The sequence below is a fragment of the Homalodisca vitripennis genome, chromosome 1, assembly GCF_021130785.1.
Source record: "Homalodisca vitripennis isolate AUS2020 chromosome 1, UT_GWSS_2.1, whole genome shotgun sequence".
Lineage (NCBI taxonomy): Eukaryota > Metazoa > Arthropoda > Insecta > Hemiptera > Cicadellidae > Homalodisca > Homalodisca vitripennis.
In genome coordinates this window covers 12964976-12980243 of record NC_060207.1, presented here as the reverse complement: position 1 = coordinate 12980243, position 15268 = coordinate 12964976, and the positions used below count along the sequence as shown (strand labels likewise).

The 15268-nt window shown below is 31.1% G+C and overlaps 1 protein-coding gene across 2 annotated transcripts in view; it reads right to left on the bottom strand.

Moving 5' to 3' along the window:
- Nucleotides 1-10897: 10897 nt before the first annotated feature.
- LOC124357381 (transcription initiation factor TFIID subunit 4-like) overlaps nucleotides 10898-15268 on the bottom strand; it is a 58872-nt gene continuing 54501 nt past the window's right edge. For both annotated transcript variants that reach the window (XM_046809138.1, XM_046809144.1), the window contains 2 exons: nucleotides 12155-12202; nucleotides 10898-11422 (listed from right to left, as the gene is read on the bottom strand). In XM_046809138.1, the coding sequence (XP_046665094.1) occupies nucleotides 11312-11422; nucleotides 12155-12202 (159 nt within the window). In that variant the 3' untranslated portion in view covers nucleotides 10898-11311. The remainder of the gene's footprint in view (nucleotides 11423-12154; nucleotides 12203-15268) is intronic.

Below are 15268 nucleotides of genomic sequence, written 5' to 3'. Positions count from 1 at the left end.
AAGACTTTAGAGCACAGTTCTAATTGCAGTATTTTTGAAATATTGAAGTCAACTGCAGTAAAGCCCAATATTTAGATTTAGTATCTCAGTTAAAACGTATATTCAAATTCATTTCATATGGGTAGCTGATTCCAATTTTTGATTCTGAAATTGACAGTTTTTTAATCAGAATTTTCCATCTTGATTCCAATAACTCTTTCATGTTTGGAGAAACAGCAATGGCTACTGAATTATAGTAGACTATATATAGCTTATTGAGTTCTTACATAAGTGTTTTGACATACTTTTCAATGAACACCTCTTTTACACACCTGACCTCTTATTCATCATTCAAGGAAAATCACTGACAAACGAGTTTGGTATTGTTTAACAAACGATAGTCCAAAAAACATGTGAACTACTACTGCGTATAAAGGATTCATTTTTAAACTAACTTGAGGTACAACTTTGCCGATCCTCAAGGCAGAGACATTGTTTAGGGACAGTTACGGGCAAAATAATCATACAGTACTAATGATCGTAAGCATCAGAACAAAACTCAGAATCCAGGATCAAAAATGTTTGGACTCAGCTCATCCCTACTGTGTAGTAAATGCATTAATTCCAAAATATCTACGACAATCCACAATGTCTACTCCATAGTTTAAAAGTATAACTAAATAATATCTCTGAAGATTTAAAAATTAGTATGTAAATTAATCCTAGCAAATGTATTAGTGTTGTTTAATTTTGTGAATTACTAGAGTACAATCAAGTAAATTAATAGTAATTTAATAAAAATTTAATTTAGCACCTTCATAATCCTATGTTGCTAACATTTATTAAATTTAATTAAAAAAGTACATTAAATATTTATTTTCAATGAGTTGGTAGCAGCTTAAAAGACAAATTTACTTAGAACTGTTATTTTAAATAACTTAAATTCTAAAATAAATTACTGAAACTTTATTTGTTTTTACTCAACAAAGGTAATGGTTTTAAGTTAAAATGTTAAATGCTAAAACTTAACAGGCCTATAAAACTAATGCTTAACATTTTTTCTTACTTTGGTAAAAAGTTTTTTCACATATTATGATGTGTTTATGGTCCCTTCTATTGGCAGAATAAAAGATGTTTTCATTTAACTAAGGAAAAATGAAATGATTTAACTTCTTGCAAATGTAAAAAAATGTTAAATAGTTTGAATGTATTTTAAAATATTGTTATATATATTTACACAATATCAAGTCACTATTTACTATTTATCCCTATAAAACCTGTTTCTTTGAAACATTCTTACAATGATTATGTAAAATAATAAAAATGTTATTTTAGTGAGTCAGTTTTTTTTAATATGATGAAATCTTTGAACAATATGTTCAACAATAAGACCTTCACTGAATGATATACGGGCATACACATATACACAACATATAACAGGTATACCATATCTGTATAAGCTAAATATCAAATTTGAGCTGAATGGTATTATGTTAATCGGTGGGGAGGCAAAAAAAAGACAGTATTAGAACATTTCATTTCTAAATAATCCTGCAATTTGCTCCTGTAAGATAATATACCTTATACAAAAAATTAACAACAAATGACCAACTAAATATTTAGATAAACAACAAGGAAGCATCCAGAGTGGAGTATTTTAGAATTTGTCAAGAAAAAATAACGTAAATAAGAAATAAAACACCAAAACTATTTGTATTATATTGCGAAGATTGATTCCATAAAACTCATTCAACTAGACAAAATTTGTATAAAGGAATTTTTTAAACCCTCTATTTCAACAATTGACCATTTAGTGAAATTTGTATTTACAAATTTTACTACATGTTCACGTGTGTATAAATGTGGTGAATTGTATTGATCTGGTATTGTAAAAAAAATCACATTTTTGGCAAAGTTGCACGCCAAAATGCATACTAATAATGTGATAATTAATTATAATGTTTAAGCAGAATATACATAATTAAAACTACACTCTCATTCCAATAAATTGATTTTTCTTAAAACTTTTATCCGAAAATGAATAGTGACAGCACAACCTTGTGTAAAGTGTATAATTTGCTTGGTTACTAAAATAATTTAATAGACAAATATAAGTACCAATCCTTGTTGATTCAGATAAATATTTCTTTCATTGTATTTTGTTAGTAAAGGTTAACCAGGCAGATGTGGTATCCAGCTCAAGGCAAAAACCGAACTGCAGTGAACATATCAATTAAATACGCTTTTAAAAACAATTAATTATGATCTACACAAAACATTTAATGCTACATAATAAAATAACAAGTTTTGGTACCAGGTTTAGAAAATTATGCTTAACACCTTCATAAAATATAGTCTATTTGACACAATTTACATCAAAAACATTATGTACTGATTAGACGATCAAGTTGTAAGGCTATTTTTACAATACATATCAAAATCAGAGTGATGTTTGACTAACTGTGACTTTTCAGTAAGGGACAAAATTATTAAACAACCAATCTTTTACGAGTGAGTTTCACTGCAAATTAAAATACATTTCCAAGTTAATAGCTACCTTTAATTATGAACAATAGTAGAGAAAAAGACAAAAAATGGAACAGCGATTCTCTTTGAATATATTATAACCTAATATAACTTAACATTTCTTTACTTTTTCATAAAACAGTTTTACAAGTAAACATTAACTAAAGGTTATTTGTCAATGTATCAATAGTTCAACGAGTTCACGATGACGGCACTTTTTGATATGCCCTCGAATTTTTCAATAATAATTGCAAAAACCCGTAATTATTTTTTTATATGTTAAATGTCCAAGTATAAAAGAAAAAATGTTGTAGGCTTTGCAATTTTGCACAAAAATTATTTCACCATATTTTTTCAACGTTTATCCGTGTACTCCAAGTGGTACCTAAAAAGCAAGCAACTGTACGCTCAACGGGATACACAATAATCTGAGGTATTTATTTATCAATAAAATCAACCTCCACATGCAAACAATAAAAACGCAATAAGGAAATGTATAGCAACATTTACCACATCGGGTGCACGACGCGCCGTACAAAAGCATGGTGTGTACCCGATTGCAGTTGTGAAAGATTGTGTGTACCTGTGTGGGTACACGTCATCGTGAACGTGTTAATGATTTCTCAAACAGAACACTGTGTAGTTTAATTGAACCAACAGGAAAACACATTATAGATTGCATATTGATCTTAAAATTTCTCAATCCGTTTGGCAAAAACTTTTTAAAAGCTAAATACTCTTTGAGCATAATTTAGGTTGCAATAAATAGGCAAAATTTGTCATGGCTTCAATACGTATATGAACCTTTTACAAGCAACTCCTGAGAAATATTTTTATTTAAAAAGATTCATTCGAATTCTGCGTCCAAGATCACATCTATATTTCAATTAATAGAGCCCATATAATCAAGAATTAATTACAAGAAAGTTCTATTTTACCTAATTTATTCATCAATATTGAGCCAAATGTTAATTTTAATAGCAGAATAACATGTTAATATTAATACAGTAATTATATCAATACTAATCACACATTCTCATTGATTTTAACAAAAACTAAAAAACATTGAAAATTATCCAGCAGATTATACCACATAATCTAAAAAAAACTATACAGTTTGTTTCATTAAATTCTAGGCAGTCATTTTGCTAAGTAAAATTTGAGTTCAACAAAACTGAATTAATAGTTTACCACCAAATAATTAATGAACTATATTTCAGATTCAGTCATACAGTTAAGTTACATAATTATAATAAATTATTAAGTTAAGCTTGAAAAATGTGGTGAAGGGGGGACTTTGATAAATGATAATGGATATAATGAATAAAACATATCCTTTGACCCTATGTACTTAACATTTTGTTTCAATTTAGTGCCTATCTGTGGTTTCCTTTAAAACATTCTTTACTCTAAAACAGTTTAAGTTGAAGTGTTGCGATTCAGCATAAATATTTAAGTTAAAATGAAAACTTGAATTATTTCTCTCGTTTTAAAATGCCAACAGCTTTGAAATTCTCATCCCAAAATTAATGAAAATCGATTTTGTGCACTCAGTTAGATCAAGAAAGACAATCTGCCTTTCATTTGTTTACCCAGGGCCGTCAATAACAATTCAATTCATTTAATTTTCTCACAGTGTTGGTCCTGATAAGCTCAGACACCTCACTGCTGGAACGTGGTGCAATTGTTTGAATTTAGAATCATAATGTACAAATTAACATAATTAATTAATAATATTGTTAATTATTTGCATTAAAATACATTTTAAAAATATGTATTACTGAATGTGTTGCAATTAGAAGAATTGACATTCAAAGGAATGTAACAACCTGCCCTAAGGAAACATTTAAACTTTTTCTACAATTCTTACTCGTGTTTTGCTGTCCAATGTAGCAGTTTACTCTCGAAAATTGCTAATGCAACACAACCGTATTATTCATCCATCCTTTCCAAACCCACAGTTTTTGTTAATATGAGTTCATAGTTAATTTATTACAAGATTTAGGGTCAACGTGGGAGATTTTGTTTATCCTACAACGAACAACATCCTGGCCCTGACATCGACTCTCAGATGACCGATGTTTATTATCTTCAATAACAACGTAAAGGTAGCAGAGGCAAAACCTTCACACCTAGTTCCAACCCACTAGTTCAACACTTTTTAACAGTTATCATGCTTACAGACAGCTAGAAATCAGATTTCCCCAGTAGCTCAGGTGGGAGAGTAAAAATATCTAACAGTAACTATGATTATAAAGAATTGAGAAAATTCCACCCTTTAGAAAGACAACACATACAAGTTACTATAAAAAAGTGGTCTGACTCGATATCGATTTCCAGCATCAATAATCAAACCCATCATTCATTATCTCTAATTTACATTATTTCAAATCCCTATTTTTGAACCTGTGGTTGAATTTTTTAACTGACCTCATAATCACAGGGTGCTCTGGTATTTATCTTTAGAATGTGTCTCAAGAACACGAATTGGTCATACACATACAAAATCTAAAATTTTTCTAATTAAAAAAAAGCTTTAATTTATTCAGACTCTTTGTGAATATACCGAGACAAGATCAATGAGATTTAAAATTGTAGTGCATGGTAGTGTAAAAACGTGAATGTATTTCTAGTTATTTGTCATTAAAATATTGTTTTTATCCACATTTACTAACAGGAAGCTTATACGACTGGCAGTGCTTTGCGAGTAACAATTTCAAATTGAGTTTTTTCATTATAGATAAACTATTTAGATTTTGATAATGCAGAATTACACTATTGGAACGAGAGTGACATTCATACAAGCACATAATAGGTGAGGCTTCACTAAATAATAATATTTGTGAAACTATTACAATACTAAATACAGTTCACACTCCCTGCATCTTCCAGTCGTTATTTTTTCAACATGTCAAACTCCTAACTAAACATTTTTTATCAGTTATCTACTAAATATTGAATGATCTAATGTAACTTGTTAAATGAAAATGACAAAATAAGAGCGATCGTTATCTTTTTAGATTAAATCGCTACGTGTGCCAATACTAACATAACAAACACAATCTATGGCAGTTTAATTTGTATTTAAAAAATAAAATTATGTTCCATACATAATGAATGGACCCCCATAAATCTTCAGTGACTAAAAAAAAAATAATGTATCATCAATGCCATGACTATGTAAATATTTTTCCAGTGAAGTACAGAAGGATCACCTAATGCATGGATACCGGATAGTTTTGTAGGGTAGGGTACGATAAGCGGACCCGGTTTGTTATATCGAAGAATATAGTCATCGAAACCTAATATTCGCATCTCAAATCCTAGACTATCAATCGATATAAAAGTACCTATAGTCCTCAATAACAATCATATGTTTTAAATTAAAATACGAATTTAATATTTACAGTGATCAAACAAATTATAACCAAAATTAGGAAAACTGAAGACGACCATATTTACTCCTCTCACAGTTATAGTTGTTTCTTTCCCACAAATTTCACATAATGGGTTTTTCGGTACGATTCCAACATGTTGAAGCCACGAAAAAGCAACGTTGTGTAGTTTTCTAAAATTGACGTATAAGAGTATAAGTAATTCTGATTATTAAAAATGGCAGTCAATTTTAGAAATATAAAATAAAATTGACTGCCATTTTTAATAATCAGAATTACTTATGTAAAATTGAAATATTATCCTATGTGTATTATTTTAAGAGTGTTTACAGCTGTTGATATAGATTATTTAAGTGAATAGTTCAAAATAATTAATCATTATCAATTGATTATATTGATGGTTAGGATTAAGTAATATCTTTTGCCAATTTTGATATAAAAAACCGGGTCCACTTATCGTACCCTACCCGTTTTGAAACAAACAAAATGTTACGAGCAAGCAAAACGTATTGAAAACGTTTCTTTAGACTTAATAAGATTAACAAAATACCACTTCTTAAATTGAGTAAGTTATCAGCTTTTACAATATTTATCTCTACAAGATCTGTCCAGAAGGTAAATTAATATTTCCACCTCGTGTGGTAAAGGACGAAACCAGATCCTCTCTTCATGTGATGCGAGAACACACAATTGTACTCTTCCATTTTTATGAATGAAGAATTTTTAAATTTGGAATTTCGGAATGGAACTATTTGCGGGATGAGTTAAGTGATGAAAAAGATGCCAAAATGAGTGAAAGCATAGATAGAGACAACGGTTCATTTGGTTTTAAAATAGTAAATTTCAACATTCAAGACAGCAGTGGAAGCTTACCCTTGTGCTAATGAACTGACGGAGAAAACCAACAAAAAGCTTCATGAGAACAGTTACTTCAGAATTACAGACTACAGCATTTCTCCTCATTTACATGGTTTGTTAACAAAATATGAAACTAGTGTATTAAACATTTGTACCAGATAGGTGCCTAAGTTTGGACAGCAGATCACCTAAACACGATTTTGTTTTTTTTATGATGATGCCTTCACACACACTAATCAAACTCCATTGATGATTTTGGTTTTTGGGAGGTGTTTGATCACTCCCTAGGAGATCCAAATCTTGCACCTTGTAACTACAATCTCCTCCCAACGATGAAGATCTGTCATGCAAAACATTTCTGACAGCGAAGATCTGCAGGCTGATGTGAATGGTGGAAGTTTTAAGTGGTAACGTTCTTTGGTGGTGGAATTGAAGAGCACTTTTTTAATAGGAGTATCAATTTGAATATCAACCAAGTAAAAAACAGTGTGTTTACCTTTGAAATTTATATGATGTTTTTTTTTTTCTTCGCCTGGATTTAAAAAAAATATAAAATGTCAGTCATCTTCCGGACAGTCCTCATAACAGAATACAAATTTTATTCCTTGCAAAAAAAGCGAACCTCTTTTTTTATAGGTTTACTTTGAGAATCTTCTAATAACAAATATTCAAACAAGTTAATCCCAGCACTTATAGAGCTATTTATTCATAATTATAGAAATTGTATAGAAGGATATTAATATTTAATACACATACAAAAAGTTTTGTGAAATTATAAGTAATATTTTTTTTTTATTTCATCGTTTCATCCCAAGTTTGTAAGTTGAATTTTTAAAATGTAAAAACCGATAACAGTATTGTCTATATTATTTAGTAATTTTATAAATTCAAGTCTCAATCATGTTAAAATAATTTCAGAAATAAAACTATTAACAAATATGATTACAATTCAATCCATATTTTTTAATGTATAAAGCAAAAGCATTATTATGAGATTTATATTAAAAACACAATTTGCTGAAGTGGAATTTGTGAAATAAAATGTTGGCAACAATAAAACTCTTAAAACTTTCTAGTCAGAAGCTGCATCAATATTAAGAACAATAAATCTCTTTAAATTAAAATCTGTATCACATTTTAGAATACTAACTTTGACACACAAACTAAAACATTCCATTTCCAATTTTTATCATACTGACAGATGTCAAAACATGGTCATTAACTCTTTGACTAGTAATCTTGAAATTAATTTAGGAGCACACTACGTTATCACTTGCAGTAATCCTGATAGCCGTGTGAGAAGCACTACAGCGCCAAAAATTCTATGGCTGTACAATTCTGTTATTATATCTATATATATAAAAATGAATGTTTGTGTGTTTGTCCTTTATGGAATCGTAAACTATTTGACCGATCATTGTGTATGTATATGTATTTTTCGACGGAGAAGGTTTATATGCTATACCCATTGATGTAACTCGCCACCAGGCGACAGTCAAAATATAAAAGTTATTAAAGCGCCTGCACATTTTAAACTGCAATCACTAGACAGTTACGTATATTAAAAAGCCAAACACTATTTGAAGGCTGAATTTTTGGTTGAACTTAAAGCTTGAGTGTTAGACCACTTTATAATGAAGTACATGAGCGTGTACAATGGCTATAAATATACACTTTGACAGATTTTCTTAATCGTGGCAACAAGCTTTACATCGGCGTTGGAAATAATGATTCACTTGAACCAAAAGTACTCTTACACGGGGAAAAGTGTGCGAAGCCGCGGGAAACAGCTAGTTATATATATAAAAATGAATGTTTGTGTGTTTGCCCTTTATGGAATCGTAAACTATTTGACCGACCATTATGAAAATGTGTATGTATATGTATTTTTCGACGGAGAAGGTTTATAATATACTATGCCTATTGATGTATCTCGCCACCAGACGGTACTGCATATGTTAAAAGTTTTTAAAGGGCCTGCACACTATAACCTGCGATTACGAGACAGTTACGTATATTAAATAGCAAAAAACTATTTGAAGGCGCTAAGCTTTGATGTATATTTGTCTTCAAAATAAATTTCTGGTTGAACTTAAAGCTTGAGTGTTAGACCAATTTATAATAAAGTACATGTACGTAGACAATGGCTATAAACATACAATTTTGACAGATTTTCTTGATCGTGGCAACAATACAAACTCTACACCGTCGTTGGAAATATAATTCACTTGAACCAGAAGTGCACGTACACGGGCAAAGCTTAAGAAAAGCGTCGAAGCCACGGGAAACAGCTAGTTTGATGTATACGTTACAACCTCATTTTTACATAAAACGACCTGAAAATGTGGAAACGTTTTGTTGCGTTTACCATGAGTAAATAAACGTAGATATTTGTGTAGTTTTGAGAGTGTAAAAATGTTAAACTGAGTGTTTTAATATTACTTCTCCCGCAGTAAATCCCAAAACATCTAAAAATTTTTTTCATAAAAAACTCACCTACACATTTTTGATACTGACATATCTCTAGTACTTGACAAGCTAGTTTGATGCTATTTTTATAAATTTGTATAAACAGGAAAATAGTTTAATACGACACACACCGCCATGCTACAGGAAACGTTGAAATTGTTTTCCCCCCAGTCTTTCACATTCCCTGATGTGTGGGACATGTGTTGTGTAGCGCTCGCAATTCTGTGCAGTATTATCGCTTGAGTTCATTCTCACCATTTAGTTGTTTGGCAAGCTCAACACACTTTCTACCGTAAGTTTTTGTTTAACCTTGTTGACACCTGAGGAAGAAGGTACATGTCAATTCTGACCTGTGCTTAACTTACACAGGCCTATCTTATCGAACAGAATAAGGGGGAGAGTCGATACAGTACAAGGTCGATGGTACTGATAAAAAGTGCAACAGTCACAGACAGGATTCGAACCTGCGTTATCTCTAACTCAGCCTCAAAGTGCAACATCTTAGACCGCTCGGCTATCGGCACTCCCGAGTCCGGCACATGATTGGTTAAAAAACATCAAAAGTAGAATGATCACGTTTTAACATCTGTAAATGATTTAAAATACATTAAAATAATTTATAAATGTATAATCATTTATACATCCAAAAATGTAGTTTTCAAATTATTTCTTTGTTGATACAGGTTCTTTTGTTTCTCTAGACAAAATTGTGTATTTCTATTTTTCTTTGATAAAACTGTAGTAAGTTTTAGATTATTAATTTTATTTTATCACTTATAAAAAGAATAATGTTATTTCTTAAAATATCCTGTTTAAAAACTAAATTTGGAAAATTCTTTAACTATTCACTGAAGACACTCCATTCAAAGAAAGGAAACTGTTGTCTTCTAAGTATTGAATATTGGCAAAATGTAAGGAGAACCCGTTCAGAGATCCTCTCTTCTCTATTTACTTCACTAAATATGTATTTAATATTTGTTTGTTTTCTACCTGAAACTAGAACCAAACATTTAAATCTCTATTAATTTCAATTATATTTTGATAATTTTTAATTTAGTTCTAAAACTTGCATTTTTTGTATAAGAAGACGGCTAAGTAAGAAACCTGTTTGATGACATCAGTGATGGGAACAAAGTTATTTTTCTTTAACATATTTAATGTACTCATGTTATATTGTTTCATTACAAGAAACATTATTATAACTTGTGATAAAATAATGTGGTTTGTCCTTTACAATTAAAAAATAAAATAAAATAAAATACAATATCTTAACACTAACTAATATGTCTCCATAGCACATTAAGTGTGCATTCCGGCTCTAAATCAAACTTTGTCTAGTATAAAGTATTTCTGTTTGACATTTTTCTGCAAGCATTAATATTTAGGAACAGAAAAGTTGAATCAGTATCAAATCCCATTACATTTCAGCATAACACAAATAGGTACATTATTTTAACCGAAATAAAATAAACATAATTATTAATATAATATTATTTGTCCCAGTTATATCAAGATTGTGTTTCTATACATGATTCAATTCCAGATGCTTATGACCCGATCAAAGGTCAGTTCAAGATTTGTTAAGATTATAATTTTAGATTCGATTATAGATATTCAAAGAGATCCTAAAATATGTGAACAATAAAAAGATGACTGACATGATGACTGGATGAAACCAAAACAAAAATTAATAAATATATTAAACACTCTATTTTAAAAATAACAATCATAATAAATAAATATAAAAATGTTACTATTACAATTACTTAGAACGACAATTCATATTTGTGAAAGTTTATGATTTACAAACGTACTGCAATATATTACTCATGACTATGGTAACTAAAAATAACTGTACACAATAGTTATAAAATCAACAAAACGTCCACATGTTTAATCACAATTAAATTATACTTAACAACAAATGTACATCCCCGTATACATTACATTATATAATGCTCTATAATCTCATATCGGTTTATCAATTCAACATATAAAAAATTATCTATAAAAATAAATAACAAGAAAACATTGTGAGTGGGTGAAGGCAACATGCGACTTGCTGTAGGAGATAAGCAGATGTATCACTTGAGGTATGCTCTGTACAGGAGGCTGCTGTGGCACGTGTCCTTCTCCGTCTCCAGGAGGAACAGCAGGTCTCGAATGTTCACTCTTTTTAACCTTGGTCTTAACGTCTGCAAATAATATCACAACAAATGGTAACTAACATATAATTTAGATTTTTTAACCCTTTGAATGCCAGGTATTTTGCAAGGTTTCAGTCAAAAATTCACAGTTTGATTATTTAATAAGCTATCAACATACTTTTTTGTAATTTTTCTCTGAAAACTCTGCCTAATTAACATAAAATAACAGTTACCATAACATTCTATTTAGGAGTATCACAAATGGACTTATGTCAAAAAATTCCAGAATTTATTTAAATTTCATTTTTCAACCAAATTATCATTACCAAAAAAATATCATATTCTTTTCTTTGTCCATATCACTGGAAAGAGTATTCAATTGTCTATAAACCTTGAAAAATGTATGTCATTATCTTCAATAATGAGTGAGTTATACAACGTTTAAGAAACTAATGTCTCATTGTTTCCGGTAGCCATGTCAACCAAAAATGTTTATATGTGAGTTCTAGATTGATTTTCGTTAAAGTCAATTGATCGGAGAAGTGTACTAAAACAATTTATTTTGAAAAGAACAGTTCTTCACAAACAGTTTAATATAATATTAGTTTTAAAATATTAAGCTTTTGATTTTTAGTGATTTTTTTCCCGAACGTCCGGTAAAATCGGACTTTGGCATTCAAAGAGTTAATACCCATTGAGGAAACTGATACTCAGTATCCATTTAAACCTTGCATACTTTGTTAAATACGTTTTGCGTAACTTTGTAATTGTTAAACTTACTTGTGATCTATTTACACTGCCGTTTGAAGTGGAGGAACTACAAGATGCCTGAAACAGAGAAAACATCTTTAAGTTTTAAATGGAACAAAACATAAAAATTATCCTTTTCTTAAATATGATAAGTACGAGGGTCGTCCATAAAGTAACCGCCGCTTGGGCGTAGCGCGATAAGTAGTGGGGGTGGCGCCGCCATTCTTACATCGGCGTGCGCAGCCGTTCAGTACGCTTCTAGCTGTGCAAGGGAGAGCATCGTGCGATCGCGCGTTCTTTTGTTACTACGTAAAAACATGAGCGCCGTGATAGAAAATCCCGCCAAGTGTGAAGTGCGTGGTGTAATAAGATTTCTGTGGTCGAAAAGTTACACAGCAGCTGAAATTCATCGTGAATTGAGTGCGGTGTATGGCCCAAACATTATGGGCAAAGGTGTAGTCCGTCAATGGGTTCGTTTTTTAGAAATGGAAGAACGAACGTTCACGATGAAGACCGGAGTGGTAGGCCATCTCTCGTCAGTGATGACTTGGTGAACAAATTGGATGAGAAAATTCGCGAGAACCGTCGCTTCACAATCTCGGAACTTTCAGATCATTTTCCGGCTACGACGAGCGATTCAAAACAAGCACTGTGGTCTTCTGACAACTGGTGTTGTGTTTGTCCATGACAACGCCCGCCCTCATACAGCTCAAAGAACAACAGAACTTTTGGAAAAGTTCAAATGGGACGTTTTTGACCACCCCTCCTACAGTCCGGACTTGGCTCCCAGTGATTTCCATCTTTTCCCGTACATGAAGCGGTGGCTTGCATCTCGGAGGTTTGCGAGTGATGAAGAGCTTCAAAACGCTGTGATAGGTTGGCTACGTTCTCAGGCGGCAGATTTTTTTAAAGACGGAATTTCAAAAACTGTTAAAAGATATGATAAGTGCTTGAATTTGTATGGTGAATATGTAGAAAAGTAGAGAAAAGCTGTAGTTGTAACACTTATATAATAAACTTTTTGTATCTCAACTGGTTTATTTTTTATTCCAAAACGGAGGTTACTTTGTGGACGACCCTCGTAAGTACCTTAGTTATTAATAAAAATAAAATGTATTGTTGAGTGTTGCGAGAAGTAAAATGCACTATAAACCCAGCAAGGATCACTTCTGGCTGGTTTATACCTAAATTTGGGCAACCTTATGGATGTCCAGGAGCGGTACATCACTAACCGTATGTCGAAATTCTGGGGTTCAAGGGCAATTCGATAGGTCTGGTCTACTGCGGGAGATGACTGTTGGAGTTGGTGGGGTTTGTTCCCTAACCTCAGAGGTTATGGGAAACAGGTAGGGGAGTGACACACCCTTGTTGAGGCTAGCAAGAACCTCTGATAATAGGTTTGGTTCAGTGTGGTAGGTTCAACTGGATGGTATAAACCAGCCAGAAGTGATCCCTGCTGGGTTTTTACTCTCACTGCACTCTTTCTAGACCAGGAGTTGACCGCCTTAGCCCACATCTTTATCAGTAACAAGTAATAGGAAGAGAGAGCATGTAGTGTGTATAGAATGGACTTGGTCAGTTTTAAAACCAATACTGCTCTCTCTGTACCAGGAGTCCTACCCAAGATCCAATCAACAATCCAGGCCAATGTGTGTACAACAATGCCATGGAAACTGTCCAGTATGACTGTTTTTGTGTAAATAATTAGAAAATTCATTACACTTACGCATACAATATTGTTTCTTACGTTCTCCAATTTTATGTAGACAAATGATAAATTTATTTGATAATGGTTTCGTTTACCCCAGATTTGTTCTACTATATTAAAAATATTCTGTATAAATACTACTTATTGATAAGTAATATTGGTTTTCACGACAAATAACCTTTTCTGCAAAACAAAAAAGTATATATCTAAACTCTAAAACCATTAAGGAGTTGTAACAATATCTTTATGAAGTTTTGAAAAAATCTTGTTTTGCAAAATAATCTGCGATTAAGTAGTTTTTTACCATTGTCAGTTTAAGTGTTAATACAATATAATGTTTGTTCTTTCGGCCATCTAACCAGATTGCAATATCTATTAGTTTCTGAGCTATTAATAAATGCAAATTTTATTTATATTCTTCTCTATAACCTCTTTGGCATGAAATTGCTTTGCCATAAAGATTATTTGTATACTCAGCCAATGTACATAACAGTCTTTTGCAGTGCAGTTCATTCAGTGCTTGTATTGTTATTTACACAATTAGATAATTGTGTTTTGGTGACTATATATTATTAATTAATATACATAATGACACAGATAAGTGAAAACTTTAGTTTTTAGTCAGGTTGTTACCGAGTCAAAAAGGTTTATAAGAACATTTGTTACATTGTTAGCTTTTCTACCATGAGCTTTAATTAGAAGTAATTTTATACAAACATGGAAAGAAAACTGTGCTGATGACAGCAATATTACTTTATGACAGTACTAGATAGATCCTGTTATTGGTTTTTTTTTTAGCAATATGCCGATGGGTACCAGTTTCAAGTACCAATAAAGTTTTAGCTATACAACAGTTAAAAAAAAAGATTTTTATGGTATAGTATAATGCATATAACATACATAAAAGTTTGTAGAATGTAGGGTATAAAAATTGATACTAAAAGAACACAGAATACACACAACTGCTAATTAACACAAAAAACAAAATTAAAGAGCTATTTAACTATGAAACAAAATGATTTTGGTTTGTTAGTCCAAATCTTTTTTTCAGTCAAATGTTTAAACTGCTTATAAATGCATTATAACATTTACATCCCATTCAACAAGTATTTACTTATAATACACAAAACAAGTACTTAAATAATTTTCATTTGTGTTAATATTACATTTTCTTAGTTTTCAATATCCTTCCACTCAGTATAACCGAACTAAATATATTTTAGTTAGATGCACACAAATGTAGCTCAAATTTGACTGTTTAACAAATGGTTAAAATGTTTTTCCAATTTTGTAACTTTATTTGATCTTTAATAGCATTACATTATGTATCTTCAGTTTACTGCTAAAAAACATAATTGAAACAGAAAAGAGCATATGCGAAATCTTTACAATTACTGCAAAAAAAGCTTTTTCCCCAGAGACTTAGGCCGCAAATC